Raw genomic sequence first — 12,546 nt, forward strand, 5'->3', positions numbered from 1 at the left:
TTCTAGCTCTTCAAGATTAATGTTGCATAATAACAAATTTAATTTTTTTAAAGTTATGGAGTTAAACAACCTATAAACAATTGGATAATCAAATTTTTTTTACCACATCACAACATATTATCATTAAATTTCAAAGTCATGATTTGAAAAAATATAAATTAAAAACTAACTTGCTATATATTGATTTGAGGATGAAACTTATGAGAGATCCCACCACCCAGAAAAGACAACAACGTTGAAACACAAATTCGTGCAATAAATAAGTTTCAATAGTAATTCTATGTTGTTTGATTTGAGAGAAATCACAAGTTCTACAAGAGAGAGGAAGGGAGAAAAAACCTCTTGTTTGGTGTCTCTTATTGTTATAATATATATGGGGAACTTCGGTCATTTCATTCAATTTGAAATATTTCTTTTGACCATGATTGCGAATTGTAATTTTTTAAAAGGGCAAGGGCAATTTTAACCGGAATATAAAATGTTAAGAGTAATTTTATCTTTTTTATATTTTTTATATGTGGTTAATTTCGTAAATTTATTTATTGTTATAAATAGCCCAGTTCTAACTTGTTTTTAGATTTAATATTATTGAGTCAGTTGAGCATTGAGCTTAATCAAATATGGATTTGGAAAACTACCAGATCTAATATCCTTTGGTTTAGTTATATGTTGAGCTTAAATATATAAGGGTCTAGTAAACTGCTAAACCCAATATTTTTGAATTTAGCTATGAGTCGAATAAGTATTCATATTTTAATTCTTAAAGCATTTATCATATAAAAATAAGAATAAATATTTTTGTTTTTATAATTTAATGGTTATTTTTTTATTTATTACCGTCTCTAACTAAAAATAATTGATTTATTCTTAAACCCTACCATAAAAAATTGTTTGAAAGTAATATCCTACTCTCGAGATAAGCATCAGAAATCAAAAGAAATAAGGTAAAATAATCATTACTTTAATATAACCCAAGATATATTTTAGAGCGGATTGAATTAAAGTAAATGACGTACAGTTTTACTAGAGAAAACGAAAAGAAAGAAAGCAAGAAGAAAAGCTATCGAGTGGACAAGTTCCTGTAAACCAGTAGAATCATCTGTAGAGTGGACAAGTTCCTGTAAACCAGTAGAATCATAGCACCTTACCAATACCTCCACTCCAGTGCCATACCTGTACTGCCATTTAGTAGTTCCAAAATTAAATGGGAGTTGCAAATCTTGACTTCACCGTTATTCCATAGACCCATTCCACCATCCAATGTCTTCTCGGTGAACAGAACCTTGTCTTTCTGAGTAAGATTGCTAGCCACCATAGTCAATTGCACATTTTCTTCAGTGGAAAGATCGAAAAAGCTAAGGCCCCTACCTACATTATTGATTAATTACTAATTAATTACCTCAGCACTAGACGTTTTCTTTCGGGAAATATCCCCCCCCCCCCCCCCCCCCTTTTTTATAGCTTTGCAGAACTTGCTTTGGATAAAAAGTTAGAAAAAAGTGAAAAGAAGCAAGACAAGCAGAGCGAGTTCCATGAAATTTCCAAGAAAAACCCACTTCTTAAGCAATTCTTGGTTTCTCTTAGAAGGGAAATGGATTTTGAATGGTTGTTTTTTAAAGTGTTTTTTTTATAGAAATGCATTAAAATAATGTGTTTTTATTTTTTAAAAATTATTTTTGAGATCAGCACATTAAAATAATTTGAAAATATAAAAAAATTAATTTTTAGCACATAAATTTTTTTAAAAATACAGATTCAATCGTGTTTCCAAACACTTCCATTCCCTCACCAAACCATGGATCAAAGAAAAAAACATTTACCCAGTGTACAAGAATGTCTCTGAAATACCCACAGGCCACTGCCCTTCTCTTATATTCTTCAAACTTGACTGATTCTAATATTTATTAGGGTGCCATCTTCAGTAGTATAATCTTACTTGTCAATGAATTCTTTACTAGAATGTAATTAATCCCTCAATTAATTAATTTAAATTTCACTCCACCGTACATATGTAGTTTATACAAGCAAACAAACACACATTCTAACTTCAATTTCTCTCTCCCCTATAACTCCACAGTATTTTGCTCTCCTGCTCTCTCTTCCACTAAATCCTCTTCATCACCATACCATGAATGCCTATAGATCAGAAGACAATTCATACTGTTATTTCCATCCCAAAGAGGTTGTTGTTGGGGTTTGTCCACTATGCTTGAGTGAGAGGCTCCTCATATTGGCTGCAAAGCAAGGCAACCTTTCTTCTGCTAGAGCAGCTCATAGAAATGAAGGCACAACACACAAAAAGCCACCCATCAACCTTCCAAAGATTTTCGCTCTTGGTTCTTTTCTAAATCGGCTTGAGTTTCGGAACTGGAAGTCTAATAACTCTGATCACGATGCTGAACCCACCAGTCAAGAAGGTATAATTTTTGCTGCAAATGTTTTCTGCTGTTGTTTGGCACTTTGATTGTCAGTGCTATTATTATTACAAGAGTCCCAGTTCTTTGCTGTTCTTGAACTCCTTCCAGCACGAGGGTAGTCTGTCTATGCAAAATTATTGTTTGTGTAGTGACAAAAGTATAGGCAGTCAGAGTACATATACATACCATCCTGATCAGTCTTTAGAATCTTTTTAATTATTAATATCATTGTGTTTCATTATTTCTAATTGTTTTGCTACTGTAAATCAAGCACGTAAAAAAATAAAAGGAAAAAACTTGTAATTCACGAACCTACATAGCCCACATTACTGAGGAAAAAACTAGCCCACAACATTATTGTAGGAAAAGAGTTAATGAAAAGATGAATAATGACAGATAGCGCTAATCATATGGATATATAATTTCATCAGTGTAATATTCAACAGATCATGCTAATATTCATCACACAGTTAGGTCATGCAAACAAAACCTAACGACGGACCCCTTAGGATGTCTTTTCTTGCAGATCATGTTTTATATGGTTAATACTCTGCATGAGTCTCCGCTTATTTGTATTTAAAAATTACTGATGCAATTAAAACGCAACATGCATCTGTGCTTCCAAGTAGATAGTATACAAAATAAGTTACTTTTTTCATATCTTTTGATCCCTTTTCTCTTTGTAACTCGTTATCTCAATTTAATTTAATAAGCTTTTGCAGACTCCTTTATATCAATCAAGTTTGAAGACAATGGTGCTGCCTCATGGGAAAAGGGCACAGTTTCTAAGGTCTTCATCGATCCTTGTAGCCAGCCATGGAATCAAAATCTCAACATGGAAGCCAAAGAAGGCAAAGACATTAAGGAGACCGTCAGTATGATAGAGCAGGTAAAACCGCGTTCCTCACTGAGGTGGCGAAGGGGGATTGGTCATATGTTCCATCTAATCAGATGGAAGAGGTCCACCATGGTGGAGGGAGTCAAGGTGAGGAAGAGCTGGATAAGGACTCTGACAAAGAGGAGAACCATATAAGAAAGAGAATTCTATAGAAAGGAACACCTGCCTTTTCCACCGCACCATTCCTCTTTGTGGCTTGAGCTTCATTCTGGACTGTAAAGCTCTATATTATTGAGATGGTAGAGTCAAAATAGCTTTATCATCACTCTTAAAAACTGCTTGGCTTTGAGATTCGTGGGGTTATTTATTTTTTATTTTTACTTTTTTTTTTCATATTTATAAACAGTATTGATGATGTCCAAAAATAAAAAATATGTAAATAATAAGTTATTTAGTGTTTGAGATAGTGATTAATCAATATGTTTTGATACTTTGATTCCTTCTCTTTAGACTAAGAAATTCCTAGGTTATGGTAAAAGTTTGAGTACCTGCAAAAATAGTCTTAATCGAGAGGATTTAAAGATTATTCGATAAAAAAGTCGGTGTATTAATGAGAAAAATAATAAATGACTTACAAAAGCTTTAAATTTAAGGAAAAAAAATGTTTGTTCTTAAGTTTTAAGTTAATTAATGCTCTGAAATCTATGAGTTTATCTTAAGAGATAAAAAGTTTTGAACATTTACTTAGATGGTTCAGAGGGTATTTATACCCCTTGAACCATATCGTTTTCAGAGAATGGAAAGACTGGAAATCCCTTTACTTTCGGTGATATTAATGAGAGATAAATATCCCTTACATATCATTAATGAGATAGTAAGTATGGTAGGTCTCTTAAGAGACCTTGTATATACATACGAGTATAAGGATATCATTACATCAATATGAATGATTATTCCAGATAAAGAGGCATAACGATTTGTCATGCTTTCAATACTTTTATTTTAGAAGATCGTCTAGGATCAAACATATAGCCTTAGAACTTGGTAATAGTTGAATCCAAATGCTTCGGGCCTGTCGTACTTCCCAGATCCACGTTATTTTAGGCTTGACTGACTACCATGCCTAAGTGTTTTGGGTTTGACATGTTTTCTATACCCTCGCTACCTTGGGCTTGGCTGACTACCAAGTCTAAGTTCTTTGGATTTGGTATGCTTGCCAGACCCACACTATCTTGGACTTGGCTGACTGTCAAGTTCAAGTTCTTTGGGTTTGACATGTTTGCTAGACCCACACTATCTACCAAGTCTAAGTTCTCTGGGTCTTGTGTGTCTGCCAGACCTATTTTGTTTTTAAGAAAATTTTTATTTTTAAAAATCTATAATAAAAAATGTTGACTCATTAGTTTCCCCCAATCTTTTAATGTGTAATCTTGTATTAAAGGTTAGTACACGTCTTATTTTTATTTGGGAAAAAGGTGTTTAGACATTGGTGATCTAAACAGATTTTTTTGGGAAAAAGAAGCAAAGTTTTTTTGGGAAGACCACCCGATAGTTCGTAATAAATACTTTTGACATTTCTAAGGTTACAACGAGGTGACATTTGTCTCTCATTTTTATCTTTCCCCTCTTTCTTTTACTTTTGCTAAACCTTTTTTTTTTTTCAGTATTCCCTAACTTAGGAATTTCCAATTTTTCATAAGAAGAGAACTATTTAACAACAGGGAGGATTTCTTTGGCTAGGTAAACTAGATCTTCTTTCCTTGTGCTTTCGTAAAAACTCTTTCAGCCTTTTCTTCCCTCTAAGATTATGACTTGTAGAAAGGGGAAGCAAAATATATCTCTTGAAGGTGATTTCAGTTTCAGACCCGAAACTGAAATCATTTGTCGAAGATCTTCGGCCATAAGGATTAACCCTAGATCTGAAACGGATGACGCTTAACCATTTTCTGCTAGAAGAAAGGATGAGGTCATTCCTTAGGAAGTTTCAAATACGAGGGGACAACTGAGTTTTCCCAGGACTTTGATGGATGACACATGGAGTTCAGTGACTTGAGATCAAGTAACCCTAACTAATGCTAATCAGCTAAGAAAGTATATAATGGTAGTCCCTAAAGCTGGTGACCGTATTTCTCTGGTCACCAACAAATATGATGGGGGTAATATTATCATTACTGCCCCCCATATGTCTAATTCTATCCTCATTTCAAAAGTTATTAAGGATTTTGAATGAGGAGCCTATGGTCAGGGTATTTAAGCAGTATTATACCTTGATAAGTAGCACTAAAAATGGACTTTAAATCCTTTGGTTTTTTTTACTTTCATCAATAAATGAAATAGGTCAATAAAGAACACTATAAGGGGGAAGTCCTTTCACTATAAAAAATAGAGGGAGCAATGGGTGATAGTAAGGTACGATGGCCTAGCCAGATCTCAGGATGGGTATAGTCCAATCTAGGGCTGTACCCACTATTGGAGAACACCCTCAATAAGTGTGAATGATAAGCCCTTCTTGGGCCTAGAGGAGGAGAGGGTGTGCACCAGGTTGAATAATCTCCATATTGAATATGGCATCGGTTGTATGGCTAAAAAGAATATGGTGTTTTGGGTAATCTCGTTTTCATATGTTTTTTTTATTTTAATACCTTTCATTTCCTGATTGATTCCTTATACAAGGTCTTTACCTGGGACTGTTGGATTCAAATTCAATGGGTTTACCCCTTCTATGCCCTCTTCTAGTGAAGGCTCATCTTCTGAAGATAGTTAATCATTGATGCGAAGATGAAGAGTTAGGTTTTCTATTCAAATGAACATTGAAGAGATTGCCACAGTCTAAGCCGATGATGTTTCTGAAGACATCCTTGTAACTGGCCTTCTTATTAATGAGATGTGTCAAGAGGCAACAAAGGGGTCTCGCTCTCCCCTACCAAGGGGCCCTGAGGTGCCAACACTAACCTCGGTCATTCTAGAGGTTGCCTTCCAATGTAAAAGAATGAGAGTTTCCATCTTTTCAGATTATGATATGGAGATTGTCCCTCCTCTATATAGCATTCATGCTCCATCGAGCCTAGTTTACTTGTTTCCTGGATCCTCCAGCCAAGCCCCTACATCTTCCCAAGAGGAGGATATCTTCTCTAATCTCAAGTTAAACCACACCTCTATTTGTTTACCCACTCTAAGTGAGGAACAGAGGGGGATAATGGAGATCATTCTTCAAGGGAGGTCCATATTAAGACTTGATGGGTTGGATGTGATAAAGATATTGGATAAAATCCTTACATTTCCTTCTGATGTGGAATGATTGATTGACCCAAGCTTCTAGCGCTACTTGACCATTATTGGACATATAGCTTTTCAGGTAAGATAACAAACTAAATATTTTTCTTTATCTATTTTATTATGCTATTTTTAAACATAACTTATCTTATCTCTTTGGTTGTTTAGACCTTTATGATGTGTTTCTACTTCAAAAGTAGGTGGGTTAAGGAGAGAAGGGCTGATGAGGAGGCCATTAAGCATTACTGTGCTGACAAGTCTGAAGTACGCAGACTTGAAAAAGAAAACTTTGCTCAAGATATTGAGATGAACTCTTTTAGGACTACTTACTCTAGGCTGCAGGGGCAGATGAGAGCTCAGACCTATGTCTTGAAGTCAACTAAGCAAAGGATGGCAGAGACTTACAATCATATTGACTTCCTGGAGAGAGGGATGACTGATTTGAAAAAAAATGTGGCTAAGCTAAAAAGGGTGAGGGAGACTTTGAGAGATGAGCTAGGGATAACTAGGAAGGAGGTTCAGAACTCTTGTACACATATGGAAAACTTGAAGAACTCCTCCCAAGTTTTTTGGACTGAATATGAGAAGTTCGTCTCTAATGAAGACATTAGGAGACAAACTTTTCATGGTTATGTCAAACTTGTATTTATTTAACCTTTCTAGAGGGATATAAGTTGACTTTAATGAGATTTTCCTAGACGACCAAGTCCTCGACTTTGTTGATGTCTTCCCAGTTAGAGCTACATCAACAAGGGATGAAGTTTACCTAGCTTAGGAACCTGGCATGAAGATGTAGTTTCCTTTAGGGTTTTTGTTATTTCCTTTAAGTGTTATATAATGTATTGAATGCTTGGGCTTTTAAAAGCCTTGAATTTGGCTATAAGGCCTATATTTTATATTTTAGTTTTTTGAAATTTTATGTTACATCCCTTGCATCATTATTATGTTTAAGCATGCTAACATGTCGTGTTAAGTAATGATAACAGTCCAATGCCCAGATTTAGGAAACATACATCTTTTATACTTAGAAAATTCTTTGGAAAATTTTTATTGACCAACAACCAACAAACCAACGTGGGTCAACACAGGTCCAACGCCAATGGTTGGAAAACATTTATTCCTGGGTCCAACACATAGAAAATTTTTAAGAAAAATTCTAAAACCAACAGGGAAAGTTTAAAAGACCAACATCCAACAATGACTATATATCCATATTGCCCATTGCTTGGGGTGGAGATGGGTTCTCTACGTCAGGTAGTTTACATGCTGTTGAGACCCAAGATGTTAGATAACATGGTGATCATTGTAGTTGGGACTATTGTCTTTAGGAGACCATTTATCAATCACTTAGAGATTGCTATTAGGGAGAACACATACCATCCCCAATGCCCTGAGCCTATAAGCTTCATTCTTAACTGCAGCTATTAGACGTGACTCTTCTAGGAAGTCAAGATTGGTCTTAAGATCTTGTTCATTGCTTTCTGAGGTGTAATATACTTCCTGGTGGCTTGTACATTGATTTTAGCTATTTATGACATTTTGTAAGTTTTCCCATAAACAACGCCACTAATGATGTTTCAAAATCCAAGATACATAAATAATAGGTTGTTTAGTATTTGAGATAGTGGTTAATCAATATGTTCTGATACTTCGCTTTAGACTAAGGAATTCTAGGCTTATGATAAAAGCTTGAGTACATGAAAAAATAGTCCCAATCGAGGAGATTTAAAGACCCTCCAATGATAAGTGAGTATATTTATGAGAAAGACAAAAAATGACTTACAAAAGCTTTAAATTCAAAGAACAAAAATGTTTGTTATTGAGCTTTAAGTTAGTTAATGCTCTGAAATCTATGAGTTTATCTTAAGAGATAAAAATTTCTGAACCCTTACCTGGATGGTTCAATGGGTATTTATACCCCTTGAACCTTGTCTTTTTCATAGAATGGATTAACTGGAAAGCCCTATACTTTCGGTGATATTAATGGGAGACAAATATCCATTACATATCATTAAAGAGATAGTAAGTATGGTAGATCCTTTAAGAGACCTTGTATGCACCTATGAGTATAGAAAAATCATTATATTAATATGAATGATTATTCTAAATGGAGAGGCATGGTGGTTTGTCATGCCTTCAATACTTTTATTTTAAATGATCGTCTAGGATCAAACATATAGCCTCAAAACTTGGTAATGATTGAATCCAAATACTTCGGGTTTGGCATGCTTGCCAGATAACCGCTACCTTAGGCTTGGCTGACTGCTAAGCTCAAGTGTTTTGAGTCTAGCATAGTTGCCAGACCCACACAATTTTAGATCTGGCTGATTACCAAGTTCAAGTTCTTTGGGTTTGACATGCTTGTTAGACTCTCACCACTTTGAACTTGGCTGACTTCTTAGTCGAAGTTCTTTAGGCTTGACATGTTTGTCAGACCCATGCTACTTTGGGTTTGGCTGACTGCCAAGACAAAATGCTTTGGGTCTGGCATGTTTGCCAGACCCACAACATTTTAAACTTAGATGATTGTCAAGTTCAAATTCTCTAGACCTGACGTGTTTGTTAGACCCACGTTACCTTAGACTTAGCTAACTACTAAGTCCAAGTTCTTGGTATTTGGTGTACTTGCCAAACCGACATCATCTTGAACTTGGCTAACTTCTAAATCCAAGTTTTTTAGGTTTGGCGTGTTCGCTAGACCCACGTTATTTTGGACTTGACTAACTACAAAACCCAAGTTTTTTTGGTATGATGTGCTTGTTAAACCAATGCTATCTCGGGCTTGGCTAACTTCTAAAACCAAGTTTTTTTATTTGAAGTGTTTACTAGACCCATTTTATTTTTAATATAATTTTTATTTATAAAAATCTATAAAAAAAAATGTTGACTCATCACGTATGGACTGTAAAAGATTTGGTGCAATGTGCTTTTGCTTCACAATTTGCATTGATGATATTGAACATACCCTGCAGAGAGAAGTATTTGTAAGTATTTCCTTGCCCATTCTAATTAAAGCTGCTTGACCTTCTGATAGTGCACATATAGAGTTGAAACATTGGGTCATTCAAGGGCCCTGACGTAGCTTTTATCACTGTCTTGTAGTTGTCTAGATTGGAACATAAATGTTTGGTTCCTTGGACGTTATATATCTTGTGTTCCTAATTCTTAAAGAGCACATAATTTATGATACTGTAATGAGCTGTATCAAATCCTCGTGTTTAATTGTTCTGTGTTTCATGAATTAAGAAGAAATTAAGTTCATCATCAACCTCTCCCTTCCCCTCGTGTGAGTCATTTTGCATGTGCAAAGAAGGCCATGAGGTTTGATTTGTTCATTAGGACCCATCACTAGGGCAAGTTATGTCCCAGTTTCAACCTAATTACTAGGACCATTCCTTCACAGGACCATGAGAAAAGCCTCAGAAGGAGTGGGCGAAAATGACAAGGCATCAATCTTCACCCAACTCCAGCGACAACAATACAAGAAGAAGATGGCAAGTGGATCCACCAGTTGCGTAGGAAAATATTGACTGTATCTATATTCCTTTATGCCCACAGCACTGTATGATGGCAACTTCAACTATTTGCTTTCCAATCGAGTTACATGACTTCACCAAAGTTTATGATAACATATACATAATATGTTAAAATATACAAGAGGATAAGCATAGCAAAAGAGTATTGGAGCTGCCAGAAGGACTCCATAATTCCTCCACTCCACCATGATCCAAGAACGCGCGTGGTCAGAAACATTAAAGGGTAACAGTTTTAGTTTCTTTACTTGTATGATGATGAAGGGCTTTCTGTGCAATCTTAAGCAAACAACTTTTCCACTGGGGGCACACTTTCACATTGTTTTGTCACACCTCATAGAGAGTGAACTCCTGTCCACATATCCAAAGTATTTTTGAAATAATAACATTAGAGACTTTAAATACCTAATTGGTAGGCCTCTGCCCATAACTATCTCCTCCTCCTCCTCCTCCTCCTCCTTTTTCTTCTTCTTTACCAATTTTTCCTGCTTCTCCTGGCATTTTAGATTTCACAGGGGAATCTCATACATTCCGATATTCTCCCTTAACCGTAGTTATCTCTCTAGGCTTGATTCTCGTGTCAGTTTTATTTTCATTCGCTTGGTTGGATCGATGCGAAGTCAGGAATATGCTTTTGCTAGCATTTAATTGTTTGCTTGTGGGAGGCTAATTAAGAGCTCCTACTTCGTACATGGTGACTGGTGAGTCCATGATGTGATGAAACAAGTCCTCATCATGCATTATTCACTGGTCTCTTGACACATGAACTTCACCCTAACTTTTTAGCAGAGAGTAGAGACAGAATTAAAAGCACTGAAACGTTGAAACCACATCCTTGTGACCACCATAGAAGAGACAGTGACTGGGACAAAGATAAGAACTTGCCTGACTACGTTTGGACTGAATTGAAACACATCCCATCTACTGTGCTAGCATATGATGGCCCTTAATATATATTTTTGGAAAAGAAAAAACTTCCCTATTTGTTTATTCGTTTTCTCTCTTACGATCACTTCCCCCTTCTCCGATGCTGTGGATGCTAGCTTGATGAAATGGATGTTGGGAAATAGCGTCTGCTAATCCAAAAACATTGAAAAACGTTGTGCTACACGAGCCATGGAATTTCTTAGTAATCCATACCTAGCTAGCTAGGCCATCATTCTTGATCAGGAAAATAGTGTTTCTAAAATAGACAGCACACAGCATATGCACCAAAACAATCATCAAGACAAAAATGTTAGATATTGTCTCAATGAAAATGCATCCAGAAAACATGGACCCCAGCAGCTTTTACAACGAATGATCATATATATATATATATATATAACCACACTGGCGGGCCGCTGGTCATCTCAAATTGGAAAAACAATGCTAGTTATAATGTAAACTTGTATTTCAATTAACAAGTAAAGAAAACAAGAGTGGCCATGATTTGCAATCAGGCAAATAATATGTGGAAGGTAACCGTGGATCTAGTAATGTGGACCCAAAATGATCTTAACTTTTATCTTCTAGTTGGATTTTGTGCGCAACAACAACAACTTGTATTGCAAGTTGTTTTTGTCGCCCATTAAAGAAGTATTAAAGAAGTGGAAGAGTGCAAAACTATTTTTATTTAGTTAAAATAACTTTAGTAAGAATTTTCATTTGAAAGTGAGTTATTGGAGACTTGGAGGAGTTAATATACCTCTGGTGGGGAGGTCGGTTATCCTTTTATATCAAAATATAATTAATATAATGGATTATAATTTTAGACCAAGAAAAAATCAAGTAGGAACTTGATTGAATAAATTTTTAAAATTATTTTAAAATAATATATGTAATATTATTGAAGGGAAAATTTTATATTTTTACCATTTATAGGGTTTTTAAGTTTTCTTATAAATAGAATGGTATGCCTTTTATTTTTATTACAGTACAAAAATACTTAAACATAAAAGAAAAGAGCTAGTACTCAAATGTATAAAATCTCTCTCTTTTAAAAATTTCTCAGTGGTGGTTTTTGTGGATTATTGTTAAAGGCCGAATACTTGAATGACTTGTGATTTCTAACATCCTAATTTTGAAGTAATTATTCAAAGCAAAAAAATATATGATCTTCATTATAATGTCATATAAACCCTAAATAACTATAGATAGATTTGTTTAATAAGATTTTTGAAACCCTTAAAAAATATTCAATTTTCAATTTTTATTATATATATTTTGGGAAACCAACACCAGCTTCACTCATCAGGAAGAAGATTTTACACTTTGTTAATTGAAAGTGACTTTCAACGCTAATAATTAAGTTACCAATTGATTTAATTTCATTTTAAAAAGCATTACTTTTGAAAATTTAAAACATTTTTTTTTGGATTACCCATTTAGATTCAAAATTTCATTAACCAAAGAAATGAGTGAATTGATTTTTTCTTAACCAAATATATTATTTAACTTAATTTGCTATTGTTAAGAGAGTAATGTTGCTCCAAGGAAACATATT

General features: G+C 34.8%; 1 protein-coding gene across 2 annotated transcripts; it reads left to right on the top strand.

Moving 5' to 3' along the window:
- The first annotated feature begins 1,830 nt into the window (after positions 1-1,830).
- LOC7469155 (uncharacterized) lies at positions 1,831-3,745 on the top strand. Of its 2 annotated transcripts, none has more exons than XM_002306600.4 (2): positions 1,831-2,417; positions 3,131-3,745. In XM_002306600.4, the coding sequence occupies exons 1-2, from the start codon at positions 2,129-2,131 to the stop codon at positions 3,448-3,450; spliced, it is 609 nt and encodes a 202-aa protein (XP_002306636.2). In that variant the 5' UTR covers positions 1,831-2,128; the 3' UTR covers positions 3,451-3,745. The 2 variants fall into 2 exon arrangements, with proteins under 2 accessions (XP_002306636.2, XP_024456788.1); XM_024601020.2 differs by having other exon boundaries at positions 1,840-2,417; positions 3,140-3,745.
- The last annotated feature ends 8,801 nt before the right edge of the window (positions 3,746-12,546 follow it).

The sequence above is a fragment of the Populus trichocarpa genome, chromosome 5 (genome assembly GCF_000002775.5).
Source record: "Populus trichocarpa isolate Nisqually-1 chromosome 5, P.trichocarpa_v4.1, whole genome shotgun sequence".
In the NCBI taxonomy this organism is placed as follows: domain Eukaryota; kingdom Viridiplantae; phylum Streptophyta; class Magnoliopsida; order Malpighiales; family Salicaceae; genus Populus; species Populus trichocarpa.

Coding starts and splice junctions, on each gene's coding strand:
- LOC7469155 (XM_002306600.4), top strand. CDS start 2,129: ATGAATGCCTATAGATCAGAAGACAATTCATACTGTTATTTCCATCCC. Junction 2,418..3,130: donor TGAACCCACCAGTCAAGAAG/GTATAATTTTTG, acceptor TAATTTAATAAG/CTTTTGCAGACTCCTTTATA.